The sequence below is a fragment of the Macaca fascicularis genome, chromosome 20 (assembly GCF_037993035.2).
Source record: "Macaca fascicularis isolate 582-1 chromosome 20, T2T-MFA8v1.1".
NCBI classification, from domain to species: domain Eukaryota; kingdom Metazoa; phylum Chordata; class Mammalia; order Primates; family Cercopithecidae; genus Macaca; species Macaca fascicularis.
Window position 1 is genome coordinate 77,724,214 of NC_088394.1, and position 17,914 is coordinate 77,742,127.

The 17,914-nt window shown below is 46.2% G+C and overlaps 1 protein-coding gene across 7 annotated transcripts in view; it reads left to right on the forward strand.

Annotated features, from left to right (window-relative positions):
* The window catches only part of PLCG2 (phospholipase C gamma 2), a 239,221-nt gene that overhangs the window by 111,785 nt on the left and 109,522 nt on the right, over positions 1–17,914 (forward strand). For 5 of the 7 annotated variants that reach the window (XM_065536926.1, XM_005592638.4, XM_045382340.2 and 2 more), the window contains 3 exons: positions 13,016–13,159; positions 16,762–16,855; positions 17,595–17,642. In XM_065536926.1, the coding sequence (XP_065392998.1) occupies positions 13,016–13,159; positions 16,762–16,855; positions 17,595–17,642 (286 nt within the window). Of the gene's footprint in view, positions 1–10,078; positions 10,268–13,015; positions 13,160–16,761; positions 16,856–17,594; positions 17,643–17,914 lie in introns of all 7 variants that reach the window. The other 2 variants (XM_074027663.1, XM_074027664.1) reach the window with 1 other exon arrangement.

The window sequence follows — 17,914 nt, forward strand, 5'->3', positions numbered from 1 at the left end:
GGCGCGGTGGCTCCAACCCCAGCACTTTGGGAGGCCGAGGTGGGCGGATCGCCAGGTCAGGAGATCGAGACCATCCTGGCTAACACGGTGAAACCCCGTCTCTACTAAAAATACAAAAAAATTAGCCGGGCGTGGTGGCAGGCGCCTGTAGTCCCAGCTACTCGGGAGACTGAGGCAGGAGGGGAGGCAGAGCTTGCAGTGAGCCGAAATCACGCCACTGCACTCCAGCCTGGGAGAGAGAGACTCCGTCTAAAAAAAAAAAAAAAGAAAACCATTCATCCTAGTAGCTAAACGCACCTCGGTGGAGCCCTTCTGGGACCAGGTGGTTTTTATTTCATGTTATTTCACTTGGTTTGCACGACAACTCAGTGATAGGCATCACTGCTTGTACAGAGGAGGAAAGAGCAAAGAGAAAGGACACGACGTGCCCAGGTTCCTGTTCACCCCTGGGGCGCACAGCCAGGATTTGAACCAAGGTCTTTGAACTCCAGAACTCCCTACAAAGGGAGGCTTTCTCTTCTTCCCAGGTGAGCTGCAGTCTGGAGAACTCAGCCAGGATGCATGTACTCAGAGAAGCCTTTCTTCCCCTTGCTGGGGAGAAGCCCCAGTGTGGACTCTGTTGCACTCCTGATATGGATGGAGATGTGGATTTGCACGTATCTCATGCCAGCCTGGACAGGGCCTGTCCTCCCTCCCAGACTTGGAGCTGTCTGAGGGCAGGACTGTGTCTGTCTCTGCAGCGTGGCATCCCTAACGCTCAGAGTGGGGTTCTGTGACTGCCTGGTTGACTGAATGACTGAAAGTCGGAAAAGAGGGTGGGTTATGTGTGGGAAGGTGCCCAAGCCTTCTGTCTGTTTGCTTGAATATGTCTTGAGCTTCCAGAGAGAAATTTTTGTTAAGTAGTGGGAGGAGGAAGGAAATGGGAACTTGAAGAACAGGGTCATGGCCTGGCCAGCACTTGTGCTAGGGGTTGGTGATGTAAAGCGGGGAATGAGAGGAAGCTATGAGATGTCTGGAGGGTCCAAAAATTCCCAAAGGTGTGCCAGAAGATGATGGGTGGGCAGGGAGGTCCAAGGGGAGGATGGCTGGAGTGGGGTGCCAGCCTTTGAGGCTAACTCCAGGGGACTTGGTGTGTGGGAGGTGGTTTACAGGGGGTGGGGGTGGAGGGATGGGCGGTGGGGGTGGGGTGCACCTGGGAACACCCGAGGTGATGCTGGGAAGGGGGTGGGGTTGTGCAAAGATGAAGCCTCATTTCTGTGGCTGGGTTATCTCACTTTCTTCAAGCAGGAAACTCAGCCACTGAGCCCCACTATGCAAGAGTGCATGGCCTGAGGTCTGCTGACCACAGCCTACTTTGAGAATAAAGTGTTGTTTTAGTCACTGTGTGCCCTTGGCAAAAATTTGAACCAGTGCAGATAAAGCCCTCCTTGACCATCATTTGCCCATCTCCTTCTCACTAGTAGTGCCTGTTTGTCAGCAAGTTGGTGGAAATCTTTTGGTACTCTTTCTCACACCTTTACACACACACATGCACACCTACAAATAGGCACATTCCTTCTTAGCTGAATCCAGTACATTCCTGCAAACACACTGGAGAGGAACATTTTTGGATTGCGATATATTACATCATATTACACAGAGACAAGTGCTGATGCATTACCGACTGATTGAAACACCCAGCCAATTTCCTTAGTATCACTTAACAACCTTAAGTACCTAAAATCAGCCCATCAATATTTTTGGCATGAATACAAAGCATCTGCAGTAACAAATGCCCAATTTTTGGGTGCTTTGATGAACTCTTTACTAAGCATGTTTGCAAAAAGTACATAGGATACTATACAGTAATGGTTCTGAATTATGATATTCTTCTATCCCCCAACTACCTTGTACTGTAATGGAAAAAACAATGAAATGATCTGTTAAAAATACTAAAGATTCATTTACATTGGACCCTGGTTGGTAGTTTGCTTGTCAGAAGCAAATGCTAGGATGAAAGAAGAACTCAATAGAATGGGCAGGATGCCAGGTTTGATGTGCCATTCATTGTGCATCGGACTGCTTCTCTTCCATTGCAGACAGACACGCGTCCCTCCCTTCCCCTTCCCTTCCCCCTCCCCTTCCCTTCCCTTCCCTTTCTTTTTCTTTACCTTTCTTTTCTTTTGTTTCTTTTGTTTCTTCTTTCTGACGGAGTTTCACTCTTGTTGCCAGTGGTGTGATCTTGGTTCACTGCAACCTCCGCCCCACCACCTGCCAACGGGTTCAAGTGATTCTCCTGCCTCAGCCTCCCTAGTAGCTGGGATTACAGGCACATGCCCCCACGCCTGGCTACTTTTTGTATTTTTAGTAGAGACAGAGTTTTGCCATGTTGGCCAGGCTGGCCTCAAACTCCTGACCTCAAATGATCTGCCTGCCTGGGCCTCCCAAAGTAGTGGGATTACAGGCGTGAACCACTGTGTCTGGCCCACGCCTTCACTGTTTTCATTGGCACCTGCTCGTGAACCTTGTACAGCAGGTCTGTGATCTGGGTGGTGCATTTCCGATAAAAAAAAAAAAGAGTTAATAAGTTATAGTAGACATTCAGATAGTGAGAATTTGCATAGTGATGGACATAATGCATATATACATATGGATATATATAATATGTACATGTACACTTGGGCCTGTATGTGTGTACACACACGTATACATCTAGTCTCCTATTTACGTAGGTCATCAAGGAGTTTTTGCCAGTCAGTACATAAGGAAATAAATTGAGACACCGTGTTTTCTTTCCTTTTTTTTCTGAGACAGGGTCTTGCTCTCTTGTCAGGCTGGTGTGCAGTGTTGTGATTACAGCTCATTGCAGCCTCAAACTCCTGGGCTCAAGCAATCCTCCTGCCTCAACCTCTTGAGTAGCTGAGACTACCGGTATACACCAGCACACTTGGCTTACTGGGTTTATTTTTTGTATTATTTTTGTAGAGATGGGGTATTGCTTTGTTGCCCAGGTTGGTCTTGAACTCTCTGGTTTCAAATGATCCTCCTGCCTCACCCTCCCAAAGTACTGGGATTATAGGCATGAGCCACTGTTCCCTGTCCCATGTTATTTCTTATGCCTTATATGTGTTCAGCTTGATTCAGTTGCTAACAAGTACAGAGAAGTTTCTACATCTTTGTTTTTTTCCCCTACATCTCTATTTTGCCAGGTACTATTTTAATTGACAAACACATATGTACAGACACACGTTTAATCCCCACAAGAGCACTGTGTGGTAAATTCCTGTTGTTCACATGAAGAAGCAGAGGCACAGAGAATTGGAGTTACTGTCCAAAGCCATCTGCTGTAAGTTGGGGAGCTGTGACTCCAGGCCCAGGTGAGCTGGTTCCAGAGTCTGTCCACCTCATCAGTAGCCACACTGCTCCTCATGACTTGGGTAGCTCCTGGGAACATGAATTTGCAGCCCCCGCACTAGAGTCTTGTTCCCAGCCTCGGGTCAGAAAGGTGGCTTGGATGTACTGGGTTGAGTGCAGGGGCCTGACCCCTCTCCTTGCAGGTCCGCACCCCTGTGGGTAGTGGGATCATCATTCACCAAGACGCCCCTGCCTGATGTAAGATCAAGGGATGGGGGATGTCAGCAAAAATGCCTACCGACCCCCTCAGACTTTGCTGATTGCCAGATAGAAAACCATGGTGAGAGCTGCATATTCTTATGTGGGTTCTTAGAGTCACTTGCTTGGCTATGAGTCAAGGTTCAAATGCTGGCTCTTCCACTTGTGTTTGGTGACCCTGGCCAAGGTACTTCACTTCTCCATGTCTCAGTTTCCTCATTTATAAAATCGGTGCAGTCATGGTACCTGCCTCATAGTGTTCTTGTGAGGAATGATGAGTTAATACAGAGGATACTGTTGTGCCCTACTCAGCTCCCATTACCAGGCTTGTGCTCCATTTCCCAGCTGCTAGGAGTGTTGGGTGTTGTGTCTCACAGGTGCCCCTTCTTTAGGGCACCGCTCTCACTAGAAGAAAGCTGCATCACCTAGAATGTTGTAGTGGCTGTAAGCCAAGCCAATGACTGACTGGCAGGGAGGACAAGAAGGACTGGTCTCCCTTCTTTCAGGAGGACCCACTTCTCTGATGTGATTCATGCTCCAGACAGCCCCCTGCCACTCCCTGTACAATCAGGGTGAAGCCCATCCCTAAGTGGGACCACAGCCTTTTTTAGCTTTATTCTCCTCCCCCACCTCACTCACGCAAGAATCCCTGATTCAGGCTCAACTTCCAGGGAACCAACCTGTGATAACATGCAAAACATTAGCTCTCTGCCTAACACAGAGTAGGTGTTCTGTAAGAGTTTTGCTATATAGCATTTACTTTTATCCTCAAGGATGAGGCTACTGTATCTTCAAGACCTTTGAGGGCCAGGATCAAGTACATCCAGCAGAACGTCTGGCTTATGGCTAATGCTTAAAAGGATCATGAGTCGATAGTTCATGTTCATGAACAGGAAGACTCATTATTTTCAGGATATCTGTTCTTCCTGGCTTGATCTATAGATTCAACACAATCCCAACCAAAATCTAATAGAGATACAAGAAAAGTTTTTTTCCATTCACATTCAATACAGCACAAAACACTTCACCTCAGAGAAAGGAAAAACCAAGGTATGTTTTCTCTCTCTCTCTCTCTCTTCCCTCTTTTCTCTGTACTCAACACTTTTTGACATGAGATATGTATGGTTTTTCCCCCACAAGTCAAGCAAACAGTTCTCTGTTAGACACCAGTTTGGTGTCCTCTAGTTCAATTCAATTCTGATACTGTCTACCTGGAGCTAGAATCAGATTCCACAGGTTGAGAGCTCAGTCCCTCAAGACTGTCTCCCACTTCAGATGCCAGTCACAAGCCCAAGTTGTGGCCTATGCTTTTGACTGACTGGCTATAAATTGGGGTTCCAATAACGTACTCCTTGGGTTTGATTTATTTGCTAGAGTGACTCACAGAACTAAGGGAAACATGTATACCAGTTTATTAAAATGATATTACAAAAGATAATCAGCCTGATAGAAGAGATGCATAGGGCAAGGTATGTGGGAGGGGGTATAGGGTTCCCATGTTCTCTCTGGGCGTGCCATCCGCCAGAAACTTCCATGTGTTTAGCAACCAAGAAGCTCTCTAAACCCTGTCATCTTGGGTTTTTATGAGAGCTTTATTACAAAGGTATGATTGATTAAATCATTGGCCATTGGTAACCAACTCAACCTTTAGCCCCTCTCTCCTTCCTAGATGTTGGGGGTAGGGCTGAAATTTCCAACCCTCTAATCATATGGTTGGTTCCCCTGGCAGCCAACCTTCATCCTGAGGTGTCTAGGAGCCCATAGCCATACAAGAAGATAGTTGTCACTGGAGATTCCAAGGGTGTTAGGAGTCGTGTGCCAGGAAATGGGGTTGGAGACCAAATGTATACAGTCAGTCCTCCGTATTTGTGGATTCTGCATCTGTGGACTTAAGCTATGGTCAATTGAAAATATTTGAAAAAATTGCATCTTACTGAACATGGACAAACTGTTTTGTTGTCATTATTCCCTAAGCAATACAGTATAATTATTTACATAGCATTTATATTATATTAGGTATTAAAAGTAACCTAGGGATTTGAGGTTTATGGGGGGATGTGCATAGGCTATATGCAAACACTCTGCCATTTTATATCAGAGGCTTGAGCATCTATTTGGATTTTGGTATCTGTGGAAGGTCCTGGAACCAATCCCCAACAGTCACTGAGGGGTGACTGTATGTCTTATTAAGAGTCACAATATTACAAAATCCCAGCAAGTTAATCTGCGGGTGTTGACAAAGTGATTCCAAAGTTTATATGGAAAGGCGGAAGACATAGAGTAGCAAACACAGTATTGTAGAACAGAATCAGAGGACTGACTTCAAGACTTACTCTAACGTTCCAGTAATCAGTACCGGTGATGTTGGCAGAAGAATAGACAGATCAGTAGAACAGGATAGAGAGCCCAGAAATAGACCCAGACAAATATCATCAACTGATCTTTGACAGAGGGGCAAAGGCTACTCAATGGAGAAAGGATAATCTTTTCAGAAGTATGATGAATAAGCCAGTGCTTGTCTTGGGAAGAAGCAAGAGAGGGGTGTTCAGGATGATAAAGTCCCGGTTGATGAAGGCAGATGCCTGCCGCTCTTTCCTGGGGCAGGGCTGGCTTCCAAAGGGTGCTTGTTTGGGCTGAAGTGGAAGAGGGTGTGCGGATGTGCAGGGCTGCTTGTATCATTAGAATGGCTGTTAGCATTTGATTCTTTCTCTCTTACCATGCTCTGTCTCTCTGCTTTTGTACATGTGCGTTTACATTTCTCTCCCTCCTTGTCTGGGTAGCCTGTCGTTTTCTGTACCTGGTCTCTCTATCCCTCTCGGTCTCCCTCATCTCCTCCTCTGTCCTTCTTCCTCTCTGTCCCCTGCTCTGCCCAATCACCAGTAGTTTGATCCCTCTTGATGTCCCCATCTCTCTCTGTCCCTCTTCTCTTCCTAAGAACTACTTATTGGGCCCTGCTATGTACCAGCCAGTCTGATGGGTGGAGCGCAGTGGTGAGGAAGGGTGCACAATTCCTGCATATGTGGAGCTTACAGTCTAGGAAAGGAGGGCTGTGGATCTGCAGATTCCCTCTAATAAATATTTGCTTCTGTTCAATGCTGTGGAAGAGAGGTGCTTGGTATAGCTCATAGCAGGCATTGGGAGGTTTTCTGAGTTTGATTTGATTGAGCTGAGAGTGGAAGGGAGAGCTTGGCACTAACCAGACTAAGAACATTTTCAGTGATGCCAACGTCCTGTGGTAGGAATGAGTGTGACCTATGAGAGATGCTCGGAGGGGCCTGTGGGGTGCATGGGGAGCAAGGGCCGGGAGGCAGATGGTTAGGCCATGTGGGGTTGGAGGCGTCATCACAGGGCTGTGGTTCTTAGTCCTAACAGCAGTGGGACGCCACGGGAAGGCTTGATCCCAAGGAGTTGCATGAGCCTGTTTGTATTTCATACGATGACTGTGGGGATAATGTACTGCTATGAGAAGATAAGTCAGGAAGTAGCCTCCATAGACAAGAGATAATGGTGGCTTGGATTGTGGTGTTGACCATGGAAATGGATAGACGTTGACTGATTCCAGAGCAATTTCAGAAGTAGAATTGTTAAAATGTGGCTATTGCTGGAAGACAATGTTACATTGTCTAAAAAAGTTTTTCTTTTCTTTTCTTTTTTTTTTTTTGAGACGGATTCTCGCTCTGTCTCCCAGGCTGGAGTGCAGTGGCCGGATCTCAGCTCACCGCAAGCTCCGCCTCCCAGGTTCACGCCATTCTCCTGCCTCAGCCTCCTGAGTAGCTGGGACTACAGGCGCTTGCCACCACGCTTGGCTAATCTTTTTGTATTTTTAGTAGAGACAGGGTTTCACCATGTTCGCCAGGATGGTCTCTGTCTCCTGACCTTGTGATCTACCCTCCTTGGCCTCCCAAAGTACTGGGATTACAGGCGTGAGCCACGGCGCCAGGCCAAAAGTTTTTCTTTAGTTATGTATAATTTTGCTGTAAGGACAGATGCTCACCATAGGCCAGTGCAAAGATTCTCTCTTGGCTGGGCGTGGTGGCTCACGTGTATAATTTCTGTACTTTGGGAGGCCGAGGCAGGTGGATCACCTGAGGTCAGGAGTTCGAGACAAGCCTGACCTATGTGGTTAAACCTTGTCTCTACTAAAAATACACACACACACACACACACACACGCTATCCAGGTGTGGTGGCAGGCGCCTGTAATCCCAGCTACTTGGGAGGCTGAGGCAGGAGAATCACTTAAACCCAGGAGGTAGAGGTTGCAGTGAGCCGAGATTGTGCCACTGCACTCTAGCCTGGGCAACAAGCGCGGAAACTGTCTCAAAAAAAAAAAAAAAAAAAAAAAGAAAAGAAAAGAAAAATAAATTCCCTCTTGAAGACATTTTATCTGGAAAGAGAATTGTTAGTCTAGACAGGCAGAGAAAAGAATGTTTGCTTAAAGTCACTACACTTTCACTGGCAGTCAACTGGGTGGGTGAATAACTTTTGGAAAACAAACCTTAATACCTTTCAAGTTTTTAGATAATTGCTAAAGCAGTTAAATCAGCCATGTTGATTTCCTCTAAAAATGAATTCCAGTGCCTAGTTTCTTTAAAAAGTCAAAGGCACAAGAGAAAACAAAAGCAAACAAGGAGACTCCTTAGGATTGAAGATGTAATGACATAACCAGATAAGATGTATGCATTTTATTTGTATTTAAGTCTACTGTAAAAAGATTTGGAGAAAACTGGGGAAATTTAAATACAGACGAGGTGTTAGGTTATGTTAAGTAATTATCATCAGTTTTGTTAGATGCAATAAAGGTTTTATGATTCTATAAGAAAACGTGCTCATTTTTCTGAGATACATTAAGTATTTTGGGGTGCAACACCGTGAAGTCTATACTTTAAGTACTCAAGCTTCCCCCAAATAAATGAAACAAATAAAAAAAAATAAATTTCAATGCATGAAAAGGATCTTTTTGTTTGTTTGTTTTTGAGGAGTGAAGATAAAGAGAAGAGATAAGGAAGACTCCGATTTCTGGTTTGGGTGAAGAGTGGCGACATGTCCATCTTTTACTGACCATGTGTTCTTGGGCTCTCAGTGTGATAGAAATTGACATGAGGCCAAAAGAGTTTTCCCAGACAAGACTTTATTGGCGCTTATGCCCAGGCATAAGAGAAGTAGCACGAGAGAGATAATTCTCTACCTGGCTCCCCGAAGACAGTCAGGAGAGTAATTTTAAAGGGGCTCAAATGGGCAGTGAGTGATATTGAAGCACATAGAGTTGGGGAACATCTGACACCTGCACAGTATAACAGGATAGAGAGCCTCTTCATGTTTGCATATCTCATTAATGTGTTAAATCCCCAACCTTGGGCATGATTTTTAGTATTAGAATGCAGCTAAAGTGGAGGACTGGTCATTCTTCAGGTCTCATGCACATGCGGGCAATAGGGTTAACTCCCTTGAGTAATATTTAAGATGGGAGCTGCTTATTTTAGTTTCCTCAGCGTCTGCAATCAGGGGGTATGGCCCATTGAACAAGATTTATAGTGCAAGGTTTGGATGGGGTCCCCACTAGTTATGGTCCCCACAGCCAGCTTGTAGTAGAGGTTCTCAGTGGGGTGTGACGGGGGATGAGTCCCATCTCTACTCTCTCTCACCTTCATCCCAAATACTCTACCCAACAAGGTTTAGAGATACCACCCCCCTAATAATAGGGCCACCCATAATTGAGAAGTGCTTTTAGCAACTTTTTATTTTGAAATAATTGTAGACTCATGAGGACGTGGCAAAAATAGTACAGTTTCTGTGAACCTTTCATTTAGCTGCTCCAGTGATAACATCTTTCATAAGCATAGTTATCAAAACCTGGATGTGGATGCTGGTACAGTGCTATTAATGAAACTGCAGATCTTAATTGGCTTTCACCATTTTTTAAGTACACTCAGTTTTCTTGTTATTTTGCATTTGTTTTGATGTGTAGTTCTGTGAAATCTTGTCACGTGTAGGTGGGTATATCTACCACCATACATGCACAGAATGCAGATGACATGCTGTTGTTTTAGTCTTTTCACATGGCCTTGTTGTTGTTGTTGAGACGAAGTCTCACCCTGTCACCCAGGCTGGAGTGCAGTGGGGTGATTTCGGCTCACTGCAACCTCCGTCTCCTGAGTTCAAGAGATTCTTCTGCCTCATCCTCCCAAGTAGCTGGGACAACTGGCATGTGCCACCAAGCCCAGCTAATTTTTGTATTCTTAGTAGAGACAGGGTTTCACCATGTTGGCCAGGCTGGTGTTGAATTCCTGACCTCAAGTGACCTGCCTTCCTCGGCCTCCCAAAGTGCTGGGATTACAGGCGTGGGCCACCGTGCCCGGCTTGTTTTCACATGGCTCTTGCCCATTGAGCTGTTTCTAACTGAGCTAGACCCATGGTAAGAACTCAGAAAGCTTTGAGTGCATCCCATCCCCTCTCCTCTAACTTAATTGTCTGCTCTCCTCCCCCAGCTCCCATTGTTGCCTGTGAATGGCCACCAATCTTTCCTGCTGTTTCACTATGACTCTGAGATGCCTTTGCTCACCTCTGTGGACTTCGTTCTGTCCTCTTCCTTAATTCCAGGCCAGAGCCACCTCTTCTTGCTGCAAAGCTGAGATCTCCTTTCTCACTCTCATCTCCAGGAGTGCTGGAGTTCAAAGGTACACCAGGGTTTGATAATACTTTGTTCCATGGTAGACAAGGTGATCCCTGCCACTCCCAGGCTCATGTTTTACCAGCCTGGGAGCAGCAGTGGAGGGGAGGTTTTACCGGTAGTTCTGGCCACATGAATCCCAGGAGGATGCTGATGGTGCAGCTGGGCCATGTGTCTGTCCCCGAACCAGTCACTGAGCCAGGGCACTTGGGTCATTCCCAGGCCCCTGCTGTCCCCTTCAGCTTATGGTTGAAGGTGGTGAGGTGAATCAGCTCTAAATAAAGCACAAGGAATGGGTTCATCCCATGAAAAGATTTTTGTTGTTGTTGTTTTTCAGAAGAAGGGGAAAGAAGGGACTGGTTGAGCTTGTTGAGCTCGTGTCTCTGTGCCAGTCCAGAGTTCACTGGTCATCTTATAGGGAGAAGGGAGAGTCACCTTTGAGTCAGTCACGTTGCCATCCTGGCCCAGTAGGTTTTGACTAGGAGTAGGTGGAGTCTCATGGCAGCAGAGGTTGCAGAGAGGAAGAATTTCTTATTTGTTTCTGTTATCTATTGCTATACAACCAACTATCCCAGTGTTTAGTGGCTTAAGACAACAATCATTTTATTTATTGCACATATTTCTACAATCTGGGCATGGGTGGGGACTGGGAGAGCTTGTCTCTGTTCCACATGTTGTCAGCTGGGGCAGCTCACTGGGACCAGAGGATCCACTTTTTTTTTTTTTTTTTTTTGGGACGGAATCTCGCTCAGTCGCCCAGGCTGGAGTGCAGTGGTGCGATCTCAGCTCACTGCGAGCTCTGCTTCCTAGGTTCACGCCATTCTCCTGCCTCAGGCTCCTGAGTAGCTGGGACTACAGGTGCCCGTCACTACGCCCGGCTAATTTTTTTTTTTTTGTTCGTATTTTTACTAGAGACGGGGTTTCACCTTGTTAGCCAGGATGGTCTAGATCTCCTGACCTCATGATCCGCCCGTCTCGGCCTCCCAAAGTGCTGGGATTACAGGCATAAGCCACCGCGTCCGGCCCAGAGGATCCACTTCTAAGATGGTGCAGTGCTCTGTGGCTGTTGGCTGGGGGCTCAGCTGGGCTGTTGGCTGAGGGCATTGGTTCTGCTTCCATGGCCTCTCCATAGGGCTGACTTGGGCTTCTTACTGCATGGTGGTCTCCAGGTAGTCTGATTTCTTACACAGAGGCTGGCTTTCCCCAGCGCTCAAAATGGAAGGTACCAGGCCTTCTTAAGGATTAGGCTTCAGGCTGGGCCCTCTGGCTTACGCCTGTAATCCTAGCACTTTGGGAGTCTGAGGCGGGCAGATCACTTGAGGTTAGAAATTCAAGACCAGCCTGGCCAATATGATGAAACCCCATCTCTACTAAAAATACAAAAATTAAGCCCGGCATGGTGGCGCATGCTTATAGTCCCAGCTACTCCGGAGGCTGAGGCAGGAGAATTGCTTGAACCCAGGAGGCAGAGGTTGCAGTGAGCTGAGATCACACCACTGCACTGCAGCCTGGGTGACAGAGTGAGATCCCATCTCAGAAAAAAAAAAAAAAAAAAAAAAGGTTGGGCCCTGAACTGGCACAGCATCATTTATGCCAGCGTGCCAGTGCTCCCAACCTTTTCGGTACCAGTGACCAGTTTCCTAGAAGACAGTTTTTCCATAGATGGTGGGGGCATTGGGGGGATTGCTTCAGGATAAAACTGTTCTTCAGATTATCAGGCATTAGATTCCAATAAGGACCACACAACCTGGATCCCTCGCATGTGCAGTTCACCATAGGGTTTACGCCCCTGTGAGAACCTAATGCAGTTCACCATAGGGTTTGTGCCCCTGTGAGAATCTAATGCAGTTCACCATAGGGTTTGTGCTCCTATGAGAATCTAATGCAGTTCACCATAGGGTTTGCGCTGCTATGAGAATCTGATGCCGCTGCTGATCTGACAGGAGGCGGAGCTCAGTGCTCACTTTCCAGTACCATTCCATGGCGTGGGGGTTGGGGTCCCTGATTTATACTACATTTTATTGGTTAAAACAGGTCACAGAGACAACCTGGATTGAAGGGCAGCTGGCTATATAAGGCATAAATACCGGAGGCTGTGGCCCATTAGTAACACTCCATTACTCTAGACTGTTACCAGAGTAATAGTTTACCACTCTCTTCCCGTAGGCCCTGTGATAATCCAGAACCACTGTGACCATCCCCAATGCTGAGGTTGGCCTCTTATTATTATTTTTAATTTGAAGCAGTTATTCAGTGCCTTCATTTTCTTTTCCCCTTTCAGTTGAGCCACAGAGCATTTGTAGCTTTTGGGACTCAAGGGAAAAGATGGTCAAGGTCAAGGTCAACCGGACGGTTGGAACTTTTAGGCTGCCTAGAGTGATCTCTAGTGAGCATCAGTTTGGTCCATTGTTTGTTTTGGTAGAATAGTCTGTGCCTATTTTCTCAAATCTGAGTTGCATTACAAAAATTAATTGTCCTAGTTTAAAACGTGTCTGTCTGAGAAACAGGGTGAGCGGAAACCCCAAACTCTTCATACTCCAGGGGTTTGTGGGGTGGCAGCAAATGCCCAGGTAGGCTCTTGGCCCTTTGTTCATTTCCAGAAGGAGGGGGCACTGAATCCGGATGCACAGATAGCTTTGCGGGATCCTGTTGGGGAAGGAAGGAGCCAGGCTGTGCCTGGGCTGCAGGTGTGTGACTGTGTCCTCAGGTGGAGTGAACTCCAGCTTCTCATTGGCTCATGTTAATTTCATTGTAGTGGATATCATGGAAATAAAAGAAATCCGCCCAGGGAAGAACTCCAAAGATTTCGAACGTGCAAAAGCGGTTCGCCAGAAAGAAGATTGCTGCTTCACCATCCTGTATGGCACTCAGTTCGTCCTCAGCACACTCAGCTTGGCAGGTAGGTGCATGTTTCTGTGCCTTTCTCCTTCCCTGTGCCTTAGTCTCTTCCTGGCTCACCCCTGCCTGCTGGCTGATGTGTATTTGGGGTCATGGTTTCGAATCCCAGCCCTGCCCCTTTCTAGCTGTGTGTCTTTAGATGAGTGACTTAACCTCTCTGAGCTGCAGTTTGCTCAGCTGTGAAATGGGGAGAATAGTAATGCCTATCTCATCGGGGTATTGTGAGGGGTATGTTAAGTGTCTCTCTGGCTCATGCTGAGAGCTGAATAAATGATGATTAGATAGTTTTAACACTGAAGGCCAGGCTCTGTTGGATGAAAAATGTAGGCTGGGCTCATCCCTGTGGTCCCAGCACCTGGGGAGGCCGAGGTGGGCAGATCACTCGAGGTCAGGAGTTTCACACCAGCATGGCCAACATGGTGAAATCCCGTCTCTACTAAAAATACAAGAACTAGCTGGGTGTGGTGGTGTGCACATGTAGTCCCAGCTATTTGGGAGACTGAGACACAAGAGTTGCTTGAACCGGTGAGCCAAGATTGCACCACTGCACTCCGGTCTGGGCAACAGAGCAAGACTCTTGTCTCAAAAAAAAAAAAAAAAAAAAGAAAAAAGAAAAAAAGAAAAGAAAAGAAAAATGTAACCTGTTTTCCTCCAGCAGATGTGGCTCAGCAAATCTGACTGATGTGAAGGAACTGTCCTGAGATCTTCTATTGCACACGCACATGCAGTTTCCTCATTTTACTCAGTGGCAGAAGCTTGTAGTTACTTTCAAGTTCAGTCCTAGAATTTATTGACTTAGAAGTATGTATACATTCATGACTCAGAGAGAAAATCAATACGATTAAAATAGACCAAAGTGGAGGCAGCTCTGAAAGTTGAGCAATATAGGGACATTTACTTTAGGGTCAAATAACTTATGAATTTCTCATTCATTCTTTTACTACATATCATTTGAGCCTATACTCTGTGTTAGGTTGTGTACACACCAGTGATCTAGGAAGATGAATGGCACCTGGTGCTGCCTTTAAGAAGCTCTCAGTCTACTTAGGGAGACAGATGGGTGCACTAGGATAAGACCTAGTGCAAGCATGATGCAGCGTGCTGTGAATGCTTAGTTTCAGAGAAGTTGGGCAAAGAAGGTGACTTTTACATTGGGTTTTGAGGCTTCAGTAGGAATTTGGAGGAAAGAGGGAGGGCGCTCCAGGGAAAGGCTGTGGTGTATGCCAGGGCTTGGAGGAGGGAAATAGCACGTTGGATGTAGGAAATGAGGAGCGAATATCTGATTGATGATATGGAGGGGGTTGGTAGAGGTGGGGCAGGAGGGCAAGTCCCGTGGCCAAGAAGCTTCACACCTCTGTCTCCTTAGCCCCACCTACAGGCTGAGCCCTGACCCCCTGTTCTTAACGTGGTAAGGAGACCATAAGAGCCCAGCCCTTGGAGGCTAGGATGTGAACTTTGATATCTATCCCACTCTGGGAGCCTCTTCTGGAACCCTAAATTCAAGGTTAGCACAGTGATGGTCAAGATTTTGATTCCCATTCCACCCTCTCACTTACTGCTCTGAGACAAACTCAGCCCCTTCAGAGCCTCAGTTTCCTCTGCATCTGTGTGGAAAGATGAGAGCAGCAATCTCCGCCCGGGGTGTACGCACTGGCGAAGTACCTGGTGCTTAAGGAGAGGCTTCATAGTTCCGTGAGGTGTTTGCACTGTCAGCTTCATTTTCCAGGTGAGATGAGGCACAGAGTAGGGTTAAGTAACTCGCTGAATGTCACACAGCCCTGAAGTGGTGCAATGGGACTTAAGCTATGATCTTCCTTTTGCCAGATGCCAAGCTCTTAACCACTCCTCAATGCTGCTTATTAGCAAGGGTAATAGCAACCATGGGTATTAGCAAGCCATCCTCTCCTGGCTATTAGCAAGCTCTACTTGTCATACCTCTGTGCCATCTTCATTAGAAGCAGGGAAATACTGACAGCTGCTTAGGGTTGTGGTGCAGATTATTCCAGATCTTGCATCTTATTAGTTAGCATAGGGTTAAAAGCTAACACTCTTTAATAAAACAAAAAGCTAAATTCCTAAGCCATGGGAAGCTGAATACTGCCCTCCCACGATGTCCATGTCTTAATCCCGGGAACCTGTGAATATATTATCCTCTATGGAAAAGGAGACTTTGCGGGTGTAGTTAAATTGAGGATTTTGAGATGGGAAATATCCTGGGCTATCCGGGTGTCCAGTGGAATCACAAGGCTTCTTATAAGAGATACATGGGAAGGTCATTCCCAGAGAAGGAGATGTGAGGATGGAAACAAAGGTCAGAAGATGAGAGGCCATGAGCTAAGGAATGCAGGCATCCTCTGGAAGCTGGGAAAGGTGAGGAAATGGATTCTTCCCAAGAGCTTTTAGAAGGAATCCAGAAGGATTGTATGCAACCAGTCTATTTTAGAATTTTGGCCTCTCTCACGGTCTCAAAATAAATCTGTATTACTTTAAGCCACTAAGTTTGTGGTCATTTGTTATAGCAGCAGAGGAAGCTGATAACCTTTGACACACTTTGGCACCATGTGGGTGCTTCCACCTGTTGATGTCTCCCTCATCCCTCTCTTCTGGTTTAATTACTTTAGGGTGGGACCTAAGTATTGGGGTTTTGAAAAGCCCTCAAGTGATTCTCCTGAGCAGCTGGGGTTGAGGAACTCTGCTCTGGAGTTGGACACCTGGGTTTGAATTCCTTCGCTTTTTCATTCCTGGAGTCAGTGTGCTGCCAGGGTAAGATAATGGGTTCTTGTTTAAAATCCTATGTCTTCCATTGTCTCAGCATAGTCTGGCTACTATAACAAAATGCCATAGACTGAGGGGCTTAAACAACAGACATTTATTTTCTCACAGTTCTGGGGGCTGGGAAGTCTAAGATCAAGATGTCGCATGGTTGAGTTCTGGTGAGGGCTCTCTTCCTGACTTGCAGACAGCCGCCTTCTTGCTATGTGTTCACATGGCTTTTCCTCAGGGTGTGCTTGGATAGGAAGGGAGCTCTGGTCTCTCTTTCTTGTCTCTAAAAGGGCACTAATTCCCTCATGGAGGCCCCACCCTCGTTACTTCATCTAAACCTAAATACCTCACAAAGGCCCTACCTCAGGGGTTAGAGATTCAACATATGAATTCTGAAGGAATGCAAATATTCAGTCTGTAATGGCTGCTAGGAGCTGTGTGGCCTTGGACACATCACTGAACCTGTCTTAGGTTCAGTGGTTTCTCCATGTGTTAAATGGGAATATAATAGTACTTCCCTTGTGGGATCAATATAAGAAAAACACTTAGAACAGTGTCTAGCACATATATATTATATATGTGCTAATTCCATTTGGCACAGGAAATAACCCACTTGTCACCCTGTGGTACAAAGCTCATCATGAATATGTGGCCCCGTCTCAGACAAAAAGCAGGTCCTAGAGCTATGAGAGTGTGAAAGAGATGCTTTCTTTGCCTCCTGCAAAACTGGAAACCAGCATAGGCTTCCCCCACCTTCGTGATCTGTATGGGGCCGGGCTTTGTCAGCAGATGTCTTCCCAGGAATTAACACAGCATTTCTGTTCCCTTTCTCCACTCCAGCTGACTCTAAAGAAGATGCACTTAATTGGCTCTCTGGCTTGAAAATCTTACACCAAGAAGCGATGAATGCGTCCACACCCACCATTATCGAGAGGTAGCTGGCTTTTGCCTGTTTATTTACATAGCCACTGATTCCTTTATTCTGCTGCCTTTGCCAACATGGGCTACAGGAAAACAAAAAAGGGGGACATTGGTTTTTTGAGGCTCATTGAGTGTCTTGTATGCAATGAGTGCCTAGTAGCGGTGTGAGCCCTACAATGTTTCAAATAAGAGCATTTCCCTGTGCTAGTTTTCAGCCTTGGCCTACTGGGGTGAGTGGTGCATGGGACTGGAGATAGAAACATTCCTGGCGTATGCGTTGGGGAAAATAGGGCTTCCTTCTTAAAGGATTTAATAAGAGATTAAGTGGACTGATCAAAGGATAGATACAAGGTCTGGAATTTTCCAACTATCACTCCCTCCTGGGTTGATGAAGACCTCAAGACTGTCTTTTCAGTGTCATGGGAGTCTGGATGGGCATTGGGGTGTGAGTTATTTTCCTTCCACTAAATCAAATTCCTCTACTTTGTACTATTTTTCTTTCTAGGTTTTTGAGGTTTAATGACTATCATTAGAAGGAGTTGTCAGTGTAAGGAAACCTGGCCTTTTTGAGTTGAGATCTTGGCTTAGATACTAGGAGAAAACTTCTTCCCAAGCTGCCCTTGTTAGAAAGTTGGAAAACCCCTCCTATTGGTACCAGTTCCTTTTGTGCACATCCTGTAGGACTCACTTAGACTTACGCTATTTTTAAATTTTCTCTGTCTGTCTTTCTTTTGTCTCAAATTTCTTTCCAGTTGGCTGAGAAAGCAGATATATTCTGTGGATCAAACCAGAAGAAACAGGTAAGAGTCATTCAGTTTTCTTCTGATCACTTTGGATTTCCATCTTCATTCTTTCTTTAAACCTTCCAAGAGGGTGGGAGCATGACTTGTGGTGGGCAAGGTCCTCACTGCGTCCAATGTGATCTGCAGATGCCATGTTGGGTCCTGGGGTTGATGATGACAAAATCTTCCTCCTGGAGGGAGCCTCTATTCCAGCAGAAAATTCGAGTCCAGCCTTAGAGATGATCTCTGCCATGGGGCATTCGGACCTCATCACAAATATTTGAGCACCT